General features: G+C 40.8%; 4 protein-coding genes across 6 annotated transcripts in view; 2 read left to right on the top strand and 2 right to left on the bottom strand.

Annotated features, from left to right (window-relative positions):
* Positions 1 to 1,859, top strand: part of prickle2a (prickle homolog 2a) — a 31,404-nt gene extending 29,545 nt beyond the window's left edge. The window contains exon 9 of the mRNA XM_072449680.1: positions 3 to 1,859. Within this exon, the coding sequence (XP_072305781.1) occupies positions 3 to 943 (941 nt within the window). The 3' untranslated portion in view covers positions 944 to 1,859. The remainder of the gene's footprint in view (positions 1 to 2) is intronic.
* A 1,106-nt stretch (positions 1,860 to 2,965) lies between these two features.
* On the bottom strand, positions 2,966 to 7,913 carry LOC140363233 (uncharacterized). Of its 2 annotated transcripts, XM_072449678.1 has the most exons (7): positions 7,860 to 7,913; positions 6,963 to 7,004; positions 6,731 to 6,828; positions 6,468 to 6,652; positions 5,064 to 5,119; positions 3,948 to 4,091; positions 2,966 to 3,191 (listed from the first exon to the last, which is right to left on the bottom strand). In XM_072449678.1, the coding sequence occupies exons 1-7, from the start codon at positions 7,896 to 7,898 to the stop codon at positions 3,009 to 3,011; spliced, it is 747 nt and encodes a 248-aa protein (XP_072305779.1). In that variant the 5' UTR covers positions 7,899 to 7,913; the 3' UTR covers positions 2,966 to 3,008. The 2 variants fall into 2 exon arrangements, with proteins under 2 accessions (XP_072305779.1, XP_072305780.1); XM_072449679.1 differs by lacking the exon at positions 6,963 to 7,004.
* Positions 7,914 to 9,749: 1,836 nt separating this feature from the next.
* Positions 9,750 to 14,158, top strand: LOC140363244 (receptor-type tyrosine-protein phosphatase beta-like). The gene is made up of 10 exons (XM_072449705.1): positions 9,750 to 9,803; positions 9,884 to 9,983; positions 10,063 to 10,153; positions 10,275 to 10,351; positions 10,620 to 10,754; positions 10,940 to 11,062; positions 11,491 to 11,654; positions 11,974 to 12,109; positions 12,784 to 12,851; positions 12,923 to 14,158. Exons 1-10 carry the CDS (start codon positions 9,799 to 9,801, stop codon positions 13,164 to 13,166), a joined length of 1,143 nt encoding a protein of 380 aa, XP_072305806.1. The 5' UTR covers positions 9,750 to 9,798; the 3' UTR covers positions 13,167 to 14,158.
* Positions 13,386 to 18,552, bottom strand: LOC140363243 (transcriptional regulator QRICH1-like). Of its 2 annotated transcripts, none has more exons than XM_072449703.1 (12): positions 18,331 to 18,552; positions 17,557 to 17,832; positions 17,387 to 17,476; positions 17,170 to 17,307; positions 16,328 to 17,083; positions 16,080 to 16,257; positions 15,859 to 16,013; positions 15,676 to 15,790; positions 15,446 to 15,554; positions 15,133 to 15,281; positions 14,960 to 15,050; positions 13,386 to 14,377 (listed from the first exon to the last, which is right to left on the bottom strand). In XM_072449703.1, the coding sequence occupies exons 2-12, from the start codon at positions 17,809 to 17,811 to the stop codon at positions 14,191 to 14,193; spliced, it is 2,223 nt and encodes a 740-aa protein (XP_072305804.1). In that variant the 5' UTR covers positions 17,812 to 17,832; positions 18,331 to 18,552; the 3' UTR covers positions 13,386 to 14,190. The 2 variants fall into 2 exon arrangements, with proteins under 2 accessions (XP_072305804.1, XP_072305805.1); XM_072449704.1 differs by having other exon boundaries at positions 17,387 to 17,470.
* Between the last annotated feature and the right edge of the window lie 601 nt (positions 18,553 to 19,153).

The raw sequence follows: 19,153 nt of genomic DNA, 5'->3' as shown, positions 1-19,153 counted from the left end.
AGGTAACTCTCTAGATGGGGTCAGTAAGCGACAGGAGCATTTGTCCCGGTTCTCTATGCCAGATCTGAGTAAGGACTCCGGAGTGAATGTGTCCGAAAAGAGTAACATGGGCACCCTGAGCTCTTCAGTGCAGTTCCACAGCACAGAGTCACTGTCGTCCACTCGGCCTTTCAGTAATAATAACATGTACAATCCTCTCAGAGTGGGTTACCCTTTGGGGTACTGGGATGGCCCACAGCCCCTGAGTTTTGAGAGTAAAGGCCGTGTTAATGTGATGGGCAGCAGTGGGAATCTGCGCATGCCTCCACTAAGCGATCGGATGCCCCGGCGTCGTCTGACTACTCAGGACTCAGTGTCTCAGCAGCAGCCGCAGCCTCAGCCTCAGCCACGGCGCCGTAAACACCACAGAGGAAACGGGCAGCATCGCAGCGGGCGCCACAAGCGCTCACGCCGCTCTCGCTCCGACAACGCCCTGCACCTGGCGGCGGACCGTCCAACTCATCAGGCAGAGGCCCCGTATCGCAGGGTGCAAGAAGACTATGACCGGTTTCCCCCAGGACACAGAGAGCTGTTCAGTTTGGACTCTGCTGGCTATAGGCAGCAGAGGCCCTGTCCCCGGACCACCTCTGACCTAACTCTGCACAACGCGGGCTGGCCGCCCGTGGGCCCGGCTGGGCCTTGTTGGGGAGAGGGCTACCAGGAGGCGGCAGACCCCTGGTGCTCCAGCTGCTCATCATCCTCTGAGTCTGAAGAGGATGAGGGTTACTTCATGGGAGAGCCCATACCCCGCCCTGTGCAGCTCTGTTACATCAACAATGAGGAACTTCGCCACCGCTACAGCCCGTCTGGGATTGCAGGACACCACGCACCTCTGCATGGGCCGATACATGGCCAAATGCACACTCGCCAGCGCAGGAAGAGCAAAAACTGTATAATCTCCTAGATTCTCCTGATTGTGCAAAGAGACAGGAGCAGGTGGACAGAGGAATCAGGATGAGAGGTAAAGAGTGGGAGGAGGATGAAGAGTAACTTTGAAGTGTGTGCTGTGGGGTCAAACACACAAGGCCTATTTTTTGTGCTTACACAACTCTACACTGGCTAGTGTTTATGTACACCTACACAGGATGATCTAATCCTAATAGGAAGCTCAACTGGCTTACACAACACAATGTTTACTGTTATGGACATCTACTGATCACTTTAGCTGGACGCATCAATGATCTATCGACTGCTGTGATGTATGTGTGTCCTTGACTGAGAAAGACAATCGTAGACTTTTGGAAAGGTCACATTAGACTATTCATGAAACAATTGTGATTCTTAGTCCTTATCTTCTACGGACAAAGAACTAATGTTGAAATAGTGGAAAAGTAAGATTACCTCTGTGGGATGTAAAGCTGCTTAAAAATGATGTTGGTTTTCACTTTGTACAAATTGTCTGTTGAATTGTGCTCTACATTAGCCAGCTCCATGCTTTAACGAGGACTGAGCGCCCACAGCCTCTGCCCTCGCTCATTCAGGCACAGTAACGTCAGGTATGGTCCCGTTTCTCTTCTGCCACATGCTTTGTTTTTTGAGAGATAGATATAGATGACTAAGAACAATAAAGCAAACAATAAGAAGCTTAAATAAAAATGCCATTAATAAAAATCTTAAAAATAATATCTGTTAAATGTATATATAGTATTCAACTTATAATGGATGTAGTAATGTAAATGTTCTGTACATATGGTCTTAAATATTTATATATTTTGTAACTAAAGAATCATTATTTGTATTACATGACGTCAGGATACAAAGGCTTGCATGTTGATTCGTTGGTGTTGTCTCAAACTGGAAATAAAGTGTTCTTCAATTAACACTAGCTCCGTCACTCGATTTCACTCAACCAATTTGCAAAGCGCCACTCTCTCAATCTTTTTCTTCAGGAAATTACTTGAGCTTAAATCTGAATACACAACAAATTGATGAATACTACAAAATGCACTTTTTGAGACACTTCAAACTAAAATGAAAAAATAAATGAGTAACACATTTTTAAAGAGGAAAAAACAAACATACACTACCAGTCACGTTTGGACACTCCTCTCATTCAATATTTGTGTCTTTATCTTTACTCCCTTCTACATTGCAGCTACACAGGCATCACATATACGAAGCAAGCTGTATGAAATTAAATGTTTTATATTTTAGATTCACATTCCTCAGAGTAAATCCTTGTCTTTATCTTAATAAGCCTCATAATGAAGTCACCTGAAATCGTTTTCACTTCACTGTTGTGCCTTCTCAGGATTTAAAGGTGCATTCTTTAAAAATAGAGTATAAAATAATAACACATTTGGAGTTATTGCACACTTAAATTCATTATGTCACGCTTTACTACATACTTTCATACTACATACTACATACTACATACTGTTGTGCTGCTGCTGATGTCTTCAATGAGAATCTACAAAGTAAATCATGAAAATAAAGAAACTGTCCAAACTTTTGACTGGTAGTTATGGGATACAGTAGCGGCCCCAAACAGCCGTTTGGGAAGAAACTGAAGTTCAAACCTGGATCATGACTAATCTCTATTGTACAAGCAAAGGCTCAGTGGTAGTGTCCTTTAATCTCTAATTTGAGTTCCATGTGTCACACATGTTTGTGTGTTAATGTGTTCATTGACAAGCACCATTCCGACCAAAACAACAAGAAATAGGAATAAAATAGTATATGAACAGTATCCAGTCATATTGTATCTTCAGCATTCAAAGTGTGAAGAGAATATGCCATTGCCTTGAAGAAGTGCAAAATGTCAATGTAGCATTCATTTTTTTACAAGGACAAACAAAACCAAAACAATAAAAGCAATGAAAGCTAAGATCAAGAGTCATCTGTGTATTTAGAGAAACACAGCCAGTGCATTAGTTACATTTTCAACATAAAAAAATAAGGAAACTGCTGGAAACAATATAATTTAGCTATTTCAGTGGCTTTACACTGGGGTGGCACACAATGTGGCTTCAGAGCGACAGCTGCCTGGTGTCGTAGTCTTCAATAAACTTCTCCATGGCCTGGACACAGCGAGCGCCGATGTCCCGCAAGTTCTGCTGTAGCGAGGTTTGGATTGGGATCTCCAGAGACGGGTCCTTTGCAATCAGCATCTTCACCACCAGACCAAACATCTCACACTCCTGGTAGTACACCTGAAAGAGGTCGAGAGACGAGGTCCTATATTTAGGGAACTTTTTTTATCTGAAACATCTAACATACATTGTCCCTCAGATGTACGGTAAATAACTGAACCAAAACATCTGCAGATCTTGATGATTGAATAATACTACATTTAAATTAAAGCCGCGCTAGCTGCGATGATGGCTCTCGCCACCCGCGCAACCGTGTTTTGATCGTTATCGCCCCGACACTGCATTCTCTTAGACTTTATTCTTCAGACTTTATTCTTCAGACTTTATTCTTTAGACTTTATTTTTTAGACCCCCTCCTCCCTGTACCTCCGTCACCTAGCAACAGAAACCCGCCGCTAATGCTAATGCTAATGCCAAGACCGCCGCAGTGCCACTTTGATTAAACATGGCTGATTTCCTGTTTATCATACAGCGATGAAAACCATAATACCATGAAAATCTGTGTGTTACAAGTGGATACTATTGTGACAGAATTAAACTATTTCAAAATAAAGACTACATCATTTGGACAAACGTCTTCAAAAAGTCTTTCAACACAGGAAGAGGTGATGTCAATGAGACCGGAAACACCCTTTAAAGTACTCCAAAACCTACAGTGTGTTGGAGCCTGTTTCGTACACTTTGACCTTGTGAAATGGATAACCTCATTTTTTACATTTCTATTGTGATTCACTTAGCTTGTTGAACCTGTTTGGAAATAACTGAATCTCCAATCTGTCGATTACAGAGCATTTTCTCATTTTACAAAGTGTATACCTCGTCTATCTCTTTCCTCTTCCTCTGAATGGCTCTATCCCGCGTTGCAGTCTCTTTTGCAGTGGACTTGTGAGTCTCTGGTTCTCTGCTTCTGTTGCCTTTGTGGTCCCTCTCTCGACTCTGGCTCTTGTCACTCTTTGAGTCCTGAAAACAACAGAGACGATGCATTTTGATGGCCGAGCAGTGACAGTTGGCCAAAGCCTCCAGTACTGACCAGTCACAACTGAGCTGCTAACGACTAAGAGGTGACTGGACTTGTACGATTTCCTACTGCGCATTGGCAGCCATGAAGTAACACTGAACTAACAAGAATAACATGAACTGCACTAATTATTCTTACACGCATACAAATGACATGTTATAAAAATGTTCCTATTTAAAATACACCATATGATTGGTGATTGATACACCAAATTGCTTGACTTTTAGGTTTCATTGCTTCATCAAGTCATCTGCTTCCTGATGCGCAATGATTGGAAAATGAACAAAGCCAAAAATGTATGCTTGATGCAAGTTCTATTATTAGACCCCACACTATATTGGGAGAATCATGCAGGTTGTGTCAGTATCATGACATTATCACACAGAAAAATGTGGTTTTAGTTCATGTGCCACTCTCTGTTTCTTGTTGTGGCGAGGCCATTTAGAAATTCAGTTTTGCTGTTAGTTATTCCTTCTAGCACTTGAGGTAAGGTTATTATAAGCAGACAAATACAATAAAATCAATCTAACAACGCATTTGTTTTAAAGATTGGGCCTGTTACTTCATATTAACATACAATACCTGTGTTTGGGCTAAAAAAACAACCAAACAAACAAGAATAAATTCAGTGAAAAAATTCTAATCGCTTGATAAACTTCTCAAAGTGGTCTATTATTCTTTCACTCTCCATAACTGTAGGTGGCAAGCTTCATTGTAGCCACAGCTGCGAATCTGCACTTCCTCACATTAGACACATCGCTACACAGGCAACTTGGATGAGGTGTCTTGCCCGAGAACACAGCAACAGTGTAAATAAGAGTCAGCCTAATATATACATGTCAGAATACTTGTAGTATAAGATAAAACATCAATAACAATGACTAAACAAGACGATTTTGTTTTAATGAACTCACGGAGCGCTGGTCTTTGTCTCTGCTGGAAGTAGACCTTGGCTGGAAAACTCTGACACCTGGAACAAGAGTGAGACACGGAGTGAGACACGGATCATCACTGCTTTTCGTATTTTAAGTAAACATTATTCACTCCGAACAGCAGCAACACAATATTACGACATTACGAGCACTAGTGGTTCCATTCGCGGCAACGATACGACAAAAGCTTGATGACTGTCACATGTTTGCCTAAATGACTTTTTATGAGACGGTGATATTGCAATGCTGTTATAACAATACTATGTTCAATGTACAGATCTGTTACATACCGTTTCCTCACAATATTCTTCTCTTTCACATCTAAATACACAAACGGCAGCGATGACTCACTATTATCTCACCAGCATCACTCGAGCACTCACTAAAAACCTGCTTCACACAGAACACACCTCCACAGAGCTGCAGTGTGCCAAGGAAGAGCAGGAGAAGATAACAACATTCACTATCAAATACCATATGTTCAGACGAAGCAAGGACACGGCACAATGAAAGAAAACAAGCAAAACAGTGATGGACGACTTCTTTGTATCACTCAAAATGTAGGATAAACCAAGATAAACCAAGTCCAAATCAAGACAATCCAGGGTCACAACAAAGAAAGGCCTTCGTTGCCTTGTATAATAGAAAAGTTGCGTCTTAAATTCCTGAACACTGGCTCTTATATTTAAAGTGGTGATCGTGATGTTATTTATGGCCTGTGTAATTACTTACTCAATTGTCTATTTAGCAGTGTGCATTTACATTTGCTGTATCTTGAAAATTGTGCCGAGGTGATGGCACATTTGTAGGTATTGTGTGAGCATTGTGAATTTGAGAGCCATGACATAAAGCATTGAGCTTTGAGTCTTATGTAACATTGACTTGTTGGTACCAGAATGAGACTCCTACCTTCCAACAAAAAAGAGGAGAGAGCAAACACCCCCCAAATATTTGTGGAGCCAAGTGTGGATAGAAATAGCTATGTGCACCGTTGGTTTATACCGCCACCTAAAGGTCATGTGGAGTAAGTAACTGCCGTAACATAAATAGCAAAAGAATTTCTGCTTTTTATTGTATATTTTGAGCCACTGACTCACAATAGTTAAAATGATATCAATTATATTAAATCTGGAAACCTTTAAAAGGCATTTTGACAGGGTTAAACTCCAAAAGAAATATATAAAACTGTTATTTAATGATTACAGTCAACTTATTTACGATATGCGTACATGTTATGAAACTGTATTACATAAATTTTTGTTGATTTATTGAATATAAAAGATTGTTTCAATGTTATATGAACTAAACCTTTAACTACAGGCTTATTTAATTTATTTTCACAACCTTTCAACATAAATTTGCTTTCAATAGTACTTTTAAACCTACTGTTTTGTTTGGCTTGTGATTGGTCCTCCCCACTCGTCCTCTCCTCGTGCCTCCCCCCTCTCTCTGCAGAAGCGTGTGCGTTGTAGGGCGCTCCATGATTGAAATTAAACTTGGACTTGAACTTATTGTGTCTCTGGTTATTTCTGAAACCAAATTTCTGCACATCATGATCCTCTCTCCCAAACCTGGAATACAGTAAAAATGTCAGCTGACATTGAAAAAGCTTTAATACATAGAGTTTACATTAATTTAATGGTTCTCACTTGTGGAATTTCCCCGAGAGTTTTGGTTTATAGGAATGGGAAAGCCACGCTCTAGGTCTGGATGGACTTCGGACTCTTCTGATTGGCCTCTCTAAAACCTGAAGAAACATTTGAACATTTATCTAAAATCCTTTCAAATCTGTGAGACTATCATTACATTTTAAAATGCATCATTAACATGATCATGCAGTCTTTTTGACCTTCTATATATTGTGTGTTTGAGAGAATCTACCTGATCTGCCGTTCCGGAAAAGTCAGTCAGTCTTTTGTCAATCTAAAGAAAGATATTTATGTAGTTTTACACTTAAATGTTTTACACAAAGAGCCTTGAAGCAACCGTATGTAACTTTCTGGAGGTGCCACATCACCTGCAGGATTCTATGGAAATAGAAAGTAAAAGCACTTCTAAACTTTTCCCATGGAGATAGATATGTTCATGCCATAGGCCAGTGGTTTCCAAAGTGGGGGTTCTGACACTATGTATTTTGCCAAAAGATGTACCCCCGCCTAAGGGGGTACATCTAATAAGGCCCGAAGTCACTGGGATAGGCTCCAGTCACCCGCGACCCCAAAAGGGGGATGGAGGGATTTAAAACTTTAAATCATCACATAAATCTATTTAATCTTACACTGGGGGTCCCGAGTTGGTTGTATGTTATTTTGGGCTTCCCAGCCATAGAATAAACTGTCAGAGTCGGGAATCGAACTCACGACACCATAACTGCTCGACCACCCGACAGCACCAAAGGACATTGCCATGGAGACACAGAGGTGGGGCCCTCCTCCAGGCCAAATACGAATCAGGTTTGTGGAGATACAAGCCTCACAGTGAAAACAACCAAAATGAAAATAAATAAATAAAGCTTTTATGTTAGTGTCTGTGTTGTCTAAAAGGTTACACACTTCACATTTTAAAAATGTTAACTTTTATTTAAACTCTAAACATAAACTGGGTCTAGTCTACAGTCACCCTTTCCTAAATTCTACATTTATTTTTACATTTATATTTTAATATGTCAGCACTAGCCGAGGCTGATTTAGAGGCTGAGTTTTACTTTCGGATTGAACCCACGTGACTTGCGGCGCTTGTCTAAACGTTAGATAGAAGTGACTCAAACAGCAGGTTTACCTTGTTCTGGTGTGTGTCCGGTGCAGAGGAGTGCTCCATCTTGACTTATTGGTTTATTTCACTTTTATTCTTCCAGTGTCCGTCAGTGCGCGTCCGTGTCTGTCACCCAGGACCAGGAAGAAGCGCGGTGTTAAACATAAGATAATCCTTTATTGTCCCACATGGGGAAATTCCATTGATGCAACGCAGGTAGATACAGAGATAGATACAGAAGAAAAGAACAAGTTAGTCAAACAGGTTTAATCATTAGCTCCTACTGTGTCTCCAGTGCACTTAGTCCATGTGCCGTCCTCGGGTCAGTCCCATCACTTTTCTTCTCACATGAAAACCCTGAGGTACAAATGCCTACTCTTTTTGCAAGGTGAATGCAAATGTGTGAAACTTAACTTCCCCTGTCAAAGCGGCTGTCCAATCCGTTTGAGGTATGATATCAACACGAGCCGACACTAGGCAAATCAGACAGGACTGTGCGCATGCGCAGACTGACTTTACGCTGCAGCTTTAGCTGTGTTGGCCATGCTTAGGGCATTTAAACTGCTGCAGCTCATTAATTACAATGCTGCAAAGTCAACTAAATATTTGATGATTCTGGCCTACTTTCAAAGAAGATATCAGTCACGTTTTATCACAGATATGTTTGACTTAAGCCTAGAAATGTTTGGCATGTTTCTAAAGAAACTGTCAGTAAACTAAGGGAATACATTGATTTGTTGTTCTTAGAGCCTATATTGAATATGTTACCATATTTAATTTGTAATCATAAAGTTGGCTTTACTTTATGATATCAAATAGACTAGGCCTATTTGATGTTTTGTTCGGAAAGAAAATAAATAGTAATACTTACATCCAGCAGTGTTCCAAAATTTAAAAAGAGTGCATTGCGTCCCATCTCTATAGCATAAATATGTAATTATGGTGGGAATATTAGTTGTATTAGTATTATAAGGTGTAGAACCATGGATCTATGAGCAGTACCCTGAAGCAGCCTTCCAGAGGCCTAGTACAAGATTTGTAGATGTAATATATGTCATACAAGATGTTATAGGCCTATACTTCCTCTGGCAGTAAGATGATTCTCTCAAGTGCCACACATATGAATCTGGTGCCAAGTTAGGTCTATACAGTTTTACATTCAGTTTTGACTGAATTACATTTTGACCAGATGTTTAGTCTATGCCCATAATGTAGAACACGATAAGGCCTTCATCATAATCCAAGGTCATCTTTAAAAACATCACCTTCTGAAAACAAATCTATTTCTCAGAAGGAAATGTATTTCTCAGAAGGACAATCTTTTATTCAGAACAGGTATGGCGTGTTTTTGACTTTGTAATTTGACTGCCACTCCTAGTCTCTGTCTCCTCCTCCTTCTCTTCCCACAGACAGGTAATGCACACCTCCACCCACAAACAGGAGCACTTGATCAGACTAGAACATGGAGTTCTGGGTCAGCTTTTGGGTTATGACAAGCTGATCTTTCACCGGGGAATCATTTTGAAGGTAATCTTTGACCTAAATAAATTACGTGAGATATTATTTGTGTTAATTTGCTAAATAATCTTGTTGTCAGTTTCTGTAAACTCGTCCAAACAGGTTTTCGACTTGCCTTGTAAGGTAGCGGAAGCAATAGAGAACGTAAACACTAGAGAAATATGATGTAGCCTGTGGTGAAGTATAGACAGTAGCTTCCTTGAATGCAGAAAGTCAATCACACATTTACTAAGGTATATATTTACAACGAGAGGTGGAAAATAACTACACATTCTAGTAGTTCTCTCAAGCTGCATGAATAATTTGAGTTGAATTATGTTTTTGAATCTTACCTCAATCCCTGGCAAACAATGTTTTTCACTGTTTTGCTGTACTGGCCAAATTTGAACAGAATTTTGTTTTTTGTTTTCTGAAAATTAGCACTCTGGGATCACCAGCAAGTTCAGACATGAGGTAGGAATGCTTATTATCCTTTTAATGTTTGACGTGTATTCTGTGTGTCAATTATAAAAGATATTTCATTTTTATGGCAGGGTCCAAACATTTTCAAGAGCACAGATCCAGGAGGAATTCACACTTCGATTTCAGTCTCTCGCTGCAAATGACAAACGAGGATTAAAAAAAGAATTTGACGTACGCCCTATACACAATTAATTTAAATATAACAAATTAAAAGTGACAACGCCTTAGACACACTTTTTTTCTAATGAAGGATTTGGATGAGGTTGGCCAGAACCTCCCCTCCAGAGCTGGGACCACCGAAGCCAACCAGAACAAGAACAGATACCCATATATTGTACCATGTGAGTACAAAAGGAGCACTGCGTGACTTGTCCGGGGGAGTTTCAGCCATTTGCTTGTCTCCGTGGAGATGTTACATTACAGAGTGCACCTTTAATGATATGTATTTTAACTGTATTGCAGATGATCACTGTCGAGTGCGGCTGTCTGTGCAAAACCAGAATCCATTTTCAGACTACATCAACGCAAACTATGTCCCTGTGAGAACTTTTTTAAAGTATTTGAACAATGGTGTTAAGTGGTAAATTATATAAAACTAAATGTTTCACCCCGCGACCCCGAAAGGGAACAAGCGGTAGAAAATGGATGGATGGATGGATGTTTTATTAAAATGTTATGAAATACTGAACTTTTTCTATTAACAGTAATTCATGTAATTCAACACTAGGCTTTGTTCCTGTCATAAAACATGGAGATGGTTCGGGAAAGACTTTCTGATTATTCACCCTTTCACATGCGTATGTTCAGGGTGGAGGAACGGAGAGGGACTTCATCTGCACCCAGGGCCCGCTGCCTCACACTGTGGCGGACTTCTGGAGGATGGTGTGGGAGCAGAATGTGCAGATCATTGTGATGGTCACAGCTCTGAGACACAAGGACATAGTGAGTATCAGTCAGCATTCACTGTATGTGATGAAGTCATTTACATATTATTCATGGAAGTAGTTCTCACATTCTGCCCCTCTCCTCATCTCTCTCTCACCACTGTTCACCACTGCAAAAATATGTCGAACACTCATCCACTAAGTACCAGTGACTAAAATCAGATACGTATTTTATCTTCTCAGGTTCTATGTGAGAATTACTGGCCTTTTGAACCAAGCATAGTTCAACATGGACGAATACAAGTGACCACAGTGAAGCGCCAACAAGGACCGGACTGCGTCATCACCACCATGAAGTTACGACAGGTAAACAATACTCTCGCCGAGAGAATGATAATATCAGTGGCAGCAGTATTTTTAGTGGTATACTAACGTATTCTACTGAGTATACTTATCTATAGCCATGACTAGAGATATTTTTATTTCTAAAACAGTACACTCAGTACTTTTACTCAATAGTGAATTGTGTTACACATGAGCCACCATAGCCAGTTTGATTTTTCATGTTTTTATTTTTCATACAGGAAAAAAAACCCTCAGTGATTACTCTTGTTAAATAATCAAGCAAACGCTTTGCAAACAGACAAAGGCAATGCTGTTCTCTCCTCACATCCAATGATTGCCAGCCTGCTTTCGAATATAGTTCACAGTGACATGCAGCAGATTGTCCCACACGTGCCTGCCGTGGATAGCACTTATACTTATATACACTACTATACTTCTCTTAATTTCAGAGGGATTGTCCCGCCGCGGATCGGACAGTCACACATTACTATTACTCATCCTGGCCGGATATGGGCGTCCCAAAAGACCCAGCGTCACTCTGTGCCTTCACTGAGCATGTGCGACTTCACCTGGAGACTCTGCCACGCCTCGGACCATCTGTGGTGCACTGCAGGTTTGACCTCTGACCTTTCATTCATTTAAAATACCACTTACCTACAGCTGGACGTTGGATGATACTAGATGCTTACACTTCAGAAGTTCTGATTCTGAGTTCTGAGGTAGGGAGATACATTTTTGCAAGTAAATATGTCAAATTACCTCTAAATGAGTAACTCCCGTGGTTTAGTGAGTAGACGTAGAGCACTAGTAGTTAACTGGTAGCATAAGATCAATCAGGAAAGGTAGTAGCAGCATTTGTAGTATTAGTAGTACTTCCTATCCTTTTCCCTGGTGCAGGTGGTTTACAGAGGTATGTTTATGTTTGACTCCAGTGCAGGTGTGGGCCGTTCAGGGACCTTCGTTGCTCTGCTGTGGCTCATGCAGCTCTGCGTTCGAGGGATCAGGCCTGATGTTAGAGCCGCAGTGGAAGACCTCAGGCTGCATCGCATGTGGATGGTGCAAAAACTGGTGAGAAGCAGCTTACTTTTTAAAGTGTTAACCCTTGCAGCAAATACCGTAGTTCTATAGCTAAAGTAGAATATTCACTTTACACTTGAATTGTAACCTAATTCTAAGAAGTTGCAATTATAGTACTAGGGTAAGTTAAAAGTAACTGAAGTAATATTGATTGATTTATTTGATAGGGACATATGCAACGATATGTGTCCTTCATCCGTTGTCCCTAGGCAAGGAACACAGAAGACAGTGGTTTTACTGTTTAAGGAAGGGTATTTCAATAATGAATCCTTTAACTGACAGTGGCAATGTAGAAAAAAATTCAGCTGTAATCATCTGAACTGTTTCTGACAAGACAGCGGCTGTTTAAGATTAAGATTATTGAAATGACATGCAAACTGCTAAATCTGACATGATCAGAATCAGATGATTGTGCAATCTTAAGACTTTTTGACTGCGTCTGTGTGTTAACTCACAGTTCTTTGAGCCGTCACCCTGATGCCCTTCCCTCCTACAGAGGTCATCTGTCATATATTTGAATTAAAGCACTTTTTCCCCCGAAGGCCTACATATTAATGCACTGGTTTTGAGTATAATCTCAATTATCTGATCCAAATGGCCTGCACTGTTAATAGCACGTTCATTAAGATATCGTCATATTTACATTCATAATTTCTCTATTACAGCAGCAGTATGTATTTGTATACCAATGTCTTCTCCATTGGCTTAATGCAAGAATGGCGGGAGCTGCATGGTGAGATAATAAACATTGAATATGACCATGTAGCATAGAGGGTATAATAGCGGTTGTTTTAATCTTTCTAGGCAACATCAGAGTCCCATTTTGAACACTATCCATCCAAAGACCCAGCCACAAAACTCTGCATCAAAAGGAAATAAAGTGAGAAGAAAACACCATCAACACAGAAAGTCAACATCAGATGAACAATTCACATCAACCAAACACTTTCTACATCCCTCAAACTTACTAAGGAAGCTACTGCCGTCATCAACATTACCTGAGCAACACTCAAAATATTCTCCTACGACAACTCTGCCATTAAGGTGAAAGTAAACAATATGCAAATAATGCTCATGAAGTAAGTACATAAGGAAAAGAAATCTCCCCAGGGCAAAACCTGAACAAAACCTGCCAATCAGGACAAACTGGCTCAAAGAGTATGGGAACAAAGAGAACCGTCAGCAAATGTCCCCTTGGCAAGCCTCTTACAACAGAGGCAACTATGGATGTTGGCTGTATGTTTGTTTTATGAGTCTGAATACAATTTGTGAATCAGTTTTATTTCTGTTTGGGAGAACAATGTATGTCATGTTTACGTCATAAACTGCAGGACTATCGTTTTCACAAGTGCATTTGATACAGTCAGAAAGAAAGGCAGAGGTATGGTTTTGTAGAATCTGTACAAAACGCTTCAAAAATCACAGGCACAGCAGCTCCTCCTTTACACTGAAACTCTCTGCAGTAGAAGTACACACTTTTGTCACATTGTCCCACAGTGAAATTTTGTGATTTTTAACGGCCTTGCATTGAACGCGTCAGCATTCTGCCAGGCTCCATCTAGTGGCCCTGCAGCCAGAGAGGGGGCGTTGTTTGTAGTCAAGTCTTTTCTCAATGAGGAGAAAGCTTCAGGCGACAACCCGATGTGCTCAAGCTTCCCATTTAATGAATGAGAACGCTTCCACATTTCAGGCCACATTATTCTGTCCAAAACAAATAAAGTGAAATAAAACAGCAATGAAGGCAGGTATGGAATATATAAAATATATTACAAATAAAATCATAACAAATGTATAGACTGATGATAGGATAATGGTTAAAAAAAAAAACATTTAAATTAAGGGTAAGATTAGACACTACAACCTTTGGCCAAAAAGTGTTAAGATTAAGAGACTGCCTTAGTAATACAAATCATTTGTAGTAGTATATGTATGTACAGTCAATGTGTATATACAAATGGATATAAACATGTACATGCCACCCTTAAATAGCACAGAAAAGATAAATCTAATGGGGTTGAGCATCAAAGGCTGTAGAGGAAAGGAAGTCCTTTTATAGCGCTCTTCTGGTCCCATTAATGCACACTCTCTGATAAGGTGATGGATTCCTGGATTTCACGTACAACAAGGATGCGTGCCAGCATCTGCTCCAGCTGCTCTTTTGGGATGGGCTGAGTGGAGTACCAGATGGGACTGTTGGGGGCCACCACAGGCTCTGGCGTCAGGTAGAAGGTATCATTACGACCTTTAGCACTCTGTGGACTAAAAAAAAACAAAAACAAATTATGTTGACTTAAATCAGGAATGCAAAACCTGAAACAGTTTTGAGATCCATCCAGAGAGAACTGCATCTGAACATTTGACTGTTAATATACTTCTACAGTATACAAAACTGTGCTTGTTGACATTTTATAAAGTATTCTTCTGATAATTGATATTTACCAAAATCCCAAATTTGGAGCAGAAAGTTTCAAATCCATTTTTTTCTTTTTAGTTTCCTCGCAACAGTGACAAACAAGGTTAACTGTGATGAGGCTGAGCCATCTATGTACATCAGCCATAGGAAAAAAAAAAAAAAGCAGTTTCTGCATGTGCCCATTTAAGATAATTTACAAGTGAGTTTAGGTTGTGTTTTAAATGATATTCTAATACTTTACAACCAACTTTGTAATTGCATTGTGCCAACACCTCAAATATTATTGACCTATATGAATCCGTTTGTAGGACACAATGCATTCAATTAGTGTGAAGAAAGGACTGCCACTTATTGACTTATTGCACACAAGTGTGATTTTGTTATCTCTTTGACAAAAAAGGATAATTTGAGTTTAACATTTAACTTACCATTTAAAGAGGTAGAAATCATACAGCTTTATCGGACATCTCAGTGGATTGTCAGGGTCCTCCATTTGCTCTGAATACATGTCGTCTGTCACTAAGTTTTAGAGACAAGAACGAGTTCAGAACTTATAATACTATAATTTCTCAGACATGATCACACTAGTCAAGAAACTTACCCTTCTGCCCAATGAACCGCTCTGTGGCCTTCAAGTACCGTATGCTGGTGCTTTTGTCTTTAGGGTTATTGGGACTCTTTCGTGTGTGTCTTAGCACTTTGGAAAAGGCCACTTTTAAATGTTGATCAATTGTTTTAAGTTGAAAATACCTGGAAAAACAAACAAGTTTCATACTAACTCTAATTAACAATCACTTGTTCATAAATAAAATAGATATGGCCAAATATAAAAGTATTTACTTTAAATACAATAGAATAGAATGCAATACATGCAAGGTTAACGTTTAGCAAACTATAAAATAGTTACGACGTACTTTGTGTTAAAGAACATTAAGGTTGTAAGCAGCGTTGAGGGGGAGTGAGCCCCCAGCTGTTTACATTCCCACAGCATTTCCTCAGTCACATGACTGGGAATTATATAACCTGGGTGAAAAAATAGGCACAGTTAAACAACTTGGTCACAAAACCACTACAAACGCATAAATCATTTCATAAAGATTTGCAGTATATCAAAACAATTCACTTGCTATTGCAACATCTTTACCTAGAGGATGAACAGACGATCTCCATGGCTCCAAAATTTGGTGCAAACTTTGAGCAAACCGGGTGTAGTACTGATCTGAGAAAATGTCATCCACTCGACCATTATCAAAAAGATACTGGAGAGCAAAGGGGAGTCATTGGCAAAGTTCAATTATTTATAAAACCCCACCATGATTGAGCTTACTTTTTGCAGGCAGAGGAAGATATAATAAAGAACATCTGCCTCATAGGACTCTCCTTCCAGCCCACGGGCTTCAGTTGTCATATAACACAGGCCCAAGCAGAGCTCAGCTACTGCACAAGACACTAAATCTTCCTGGAATCGCAAGGCCTGGCGCCCTTAAGAGTTTTTCATGTTAATAAAGCATCAGCGTAAATGAAGCTATAGATATGCGGTCTACATACTTCCAATTGGAGCCAGTTTATTTGTATCGGATTTTTCCAAGTCAGCATTCTTCATCTGAGCCCAAAGACGCCACACCTCCAGTCCTTCTTCTGGCTTCAATGTTGCGGGGAGCAGCAGTTCCTGAACATGCACCTGCTGATGGCCTTGGCCATCCATTTCTAACGCTACAGTCTGGCCCTGCACAATCACACGTTTATCTAAAACCGAACATTAAAAATGTAGAAGACTGCACAAGAAGGGGTCATACCTGCAATTGTTGTGCCTCCTGCCCAGTCAGCCCTTGTGTGTGCAGCACCTGCTGCTGAGGGTCCCAAATCAGGGACTGTGTGGCATTAGAGTAGCCCTGCACTGCCACTGGGATGTGGAGGTTTCCATTCATTAGCTGAGCAGGGAACAATGTATTTGCAGCCAGTGTGTGCACCACTTCTTCTTGTGCCCCCATCCCAACAGAGTTAGTTATGCTGGAAACAGCCTGAGCTGTGCTGGTTTGAAGTACATTATTTTTCAGTTTATCGGTTTCAACCATAACTTGGGTGGGCATTGTTGTCATTGTTGTAGTATTCGTTCCAGATAATTGTACTGCTCCATAAGCCTCTTGGGGAATGGCGATGTGTGTGACCTGCTCCCGACCAGAGCCGGCAGGAGCTGAATAGACTGGGATGGTCCAGGTCTCGCCTGTGGGGCTAGTGATGGTTCCTGTTGCACTGTACAGATGGGAACTGTCCACAGTTAAAAGGTCAGGCCGCAGGGACACATAACTCTGCTGCTGACCGTGGCCCTGTGGAATAGCCAAGACTGTGGCCACCTGCTGACCAGGCAGGGCATAAGACACTGTGATCGGCATGTCCACCTTGCGCTTCTTTGCAGGCTGTAAAACACCAACTCCCTGGGATGTGGCAATCCTTCGTTCATTGTCCTGCTGCTGGGTTGGAGACAATGCACCAACGGTCTGAATCTGAATCTGCTGCCCTCCTGCAACTGCAGCCACCAACTGAGCTTGGAGCTAGACAAATTTATATTTGGGTTAGATGGGTTTTTAATTAGCTCCAAGTAAAATGGAATTGAGTAAATGCCCATGGTCGCACCTACCTGTTGGTGCTGTTCCTCTGTGAGATCCCCAGGTTGAATCAGCTGTGCTGTCGTTATACCTTGAAGTTGTTGGTGGGAACCTGAAGGAACTTGAAGAACTTGGCCCAGCATCTGACCATGTTGTTGGCCAATCTGCACCTAATTACAGTGGATCATGAAGTGAATTACAACATCGGAGACCCTTTTAGTGCCTCACCTGTACATTTTAGTGTCTCACCTGTACAATCTGCTCTGTGCCCTGGACCGTCTGCTGTTGTGAAGTTACCTCTTGTATCTGCTGCTGCTGAGACTGGACCTGCACCTGCACCAGCACATTTCACATGTATTTAAATTATGTTTTAAAAGTCACATGGATGATTAATGATTGAGTAGGGTAAATATATTTACAGGACAAGCCAGTTCGAGGAGTGACCCCGCCACCTCTGTACTATCTGTGTAAATGCAGTTGGCCTCTTGTTCATACACCATAGTGGTTGTGGTGGTAGCAACATCTCCACTCTGCTGGGTGAACTCCTGCAGGGCATCAGGTCCCTTACTGGCCAAAGACTCCAAGAACTCCTTCATGCGATGTTGAGGGATGCTACGAGCCTTTTGTCGAACCAGCTCTTCATAGGAGCCCGAACCGTCCAGAGAGTTATTCATTACTGCTGCAATATCCTGGAACTGGATCAGAGAAACTAGATTTAAACACTTTAGGAGAGGCAGGGTTGTGCCTGGAGTCTAAAGTTGGGATCAAACATATTTGATAATAACAGGCGTTTCAATGCTCCCGCAGGTAGAAAGAGGAAAGGGTTAACTCAACCCGTGTGTGCACGAGCTGGGACAAAGCGCGGTCTCTTTCCAAATCCAAAACAACTCAGAGCAGCCACCGACAGTGGTTCATATTGAATAACATTAAGAACGAAATATGCACGACAGTCATAACAATCTTCATGATTTATCTTCAACAATGTATCCGCGATCACCAACGTTAGCTGCGTTATAAGGCTAACTAGCTTCATGGCGTTTCACGTTTAACGTTCCAGGTTGAGATCAATGAGTTTAAATAAGCGACGAGTGCCATTTAAACTAATTGACCAGTGCTAAATACGTCAGCTGAAACAAATACAGAGGCTAACTGTAAAGGAGTGTATTTATGCAGATATGCTATGGTTAGCACACCTTTTAGCTTAGCTAATTCTTCTCCTTTGCGACCTCTTTTCTGTCCTTAGACTTGCGTTTCTTTCCCTGAAATTACGTAGTCCGGTGCAGTATGCCTTCGGTGCAGCTCTCCACGGTTTCCATTTGTTGTTTTAGATTTGTGGATGAATGTATTTGATAAATCATTTTTCGTTGGGCGCCATCTTACAACAGAGTCCATTGACCAATCAGAGCAAGATTTGTAACTCTTGTTATGTTGTCGCGCGTTCCCCTACAGTAAATCTCGCGATATTTTGGTGCAAGTTAAAGGCAACGTTAAAATGCGGATAGTGAACCAAAAAAGGAAGATGGCATTCCACCTTAAAACACGGTTCTCCAAGGCAAACGCTCTCAGTGGTCCTGCCACATCTGATTCTTTTAAGGTAGTCCGATAAAGATACTCCAAATGCAGAAACGCAAAGTTGTACTCAGAAATGCCATCGAATTATGTGGTACTTGGCACTCTATTTGACAAAGGCTTTGACAAAAGCTGATATATATTACAACCATTTGTTTATGTTATGTTTATGTATTACATGCTCATGCACTTTATGGCAAACGAATCAAATTAAAAATATATACAGTACAGACCAAAAGTTTGGACACTCAAAGAGTTTTCTTTATTTTCATGACTATGGAAATTGTAGATTCACACTGAAGGTGTGAAACAACTGAAAATATGTCTTGTATTCTAGGTTCTTCAAATTAGCCACCTTGAGCTTTGATTACTACTTCGCACATTCTTGGCATTCTCTTGATGAGCTTCAAGAGGTCGTCATCTGAAATGGTCTTCCATCAGTCTTGA

The sequence above is a fragment of the Eucyclogobius newberryi genome, unplaced genomic scaffold, assembly GCF_026437365.1.
Source record: "Eucyclogobius newberryi isolate DKJ021-1_F unplaced genomic scaffold, fEucNew1.0.hap1 SCAF_17, whole genome shotgun sequence".
Classification (NCBI taxonomy): domain Eukaryota; kingdom Metazoa; phylum Chordata; class Actinopteri; order Gobiiformes; family Gobiidae; genus Eucyclogobius; species Eucyclogobius newberryi.
The sequence above is the reverse complement of the archived record's forward strand: the minus strand, read 5'-3'. Positions and strand labels throughout refer to the sequence as shown.

Excerpts from the sequence above, each read along its gene's own strand:
- LOC140363233 (XM_072449678.1), bottom strand. The coding sequence starts at position 7,898 with ATGGAGCACTCCTCTGCACCGGACACACACCAGAACAAG. Across the intron at positions 7,005-7,859 it reads CGGACACACACCAGAACAAG|ATTGACAAAAGACTGACTGA; the intron begins GTAAACCTGCTG and ends ATCTTTCTTTAG. Across the intron at positions 6,653-6,730 it reads CTCTCGGGGAAATTCCACAA|GTTTGGGAGAGAGGATCATG; the intron begins GTGAGAACCATT and ends ACTGTATTCCAG.
- LOC140363244 (XM_072449705.1), top strand. Across the intron at positions 9,984-10,062 it reads GATTAAAAAAAGAATTTGAC|GATTTGGATGAGGTTGGCCA; the intron begins GTACGCCCTATA and ends TTTCTAATGAAG. Across the intron at positions 12,852-12,922 it reads AGAATGGCGGGAGCTGCATG|GCAACATCAGAGTCCCATTT; the intron begins GTGAGATAATAA and ends TAATCTTTCTAG.
- LOC140363243 (XM_072449703.1), bottom strand. The coding sequence starts at position 17,811 with ATGAATAACTCTCTGGACGGTTCGGGCTCCTATGAAGAGCTGGTTCGA. Across the intron at positions 16,014-16,079 it reads TAAACTGGCTCCAATTGGAA|GGCGCCAGGCCTTGCGATTC; the intron begins GTATGTAGACCG and ends AAAACTCTTAAG. Across the intron at positions 15,051-15,132 it reads GCGGTTCATTGGGCAGAAGG|TGACAGACGACATGTATTCA; the intron begins GTAAGTTTCTTG and ends TCTAAAACTTAG.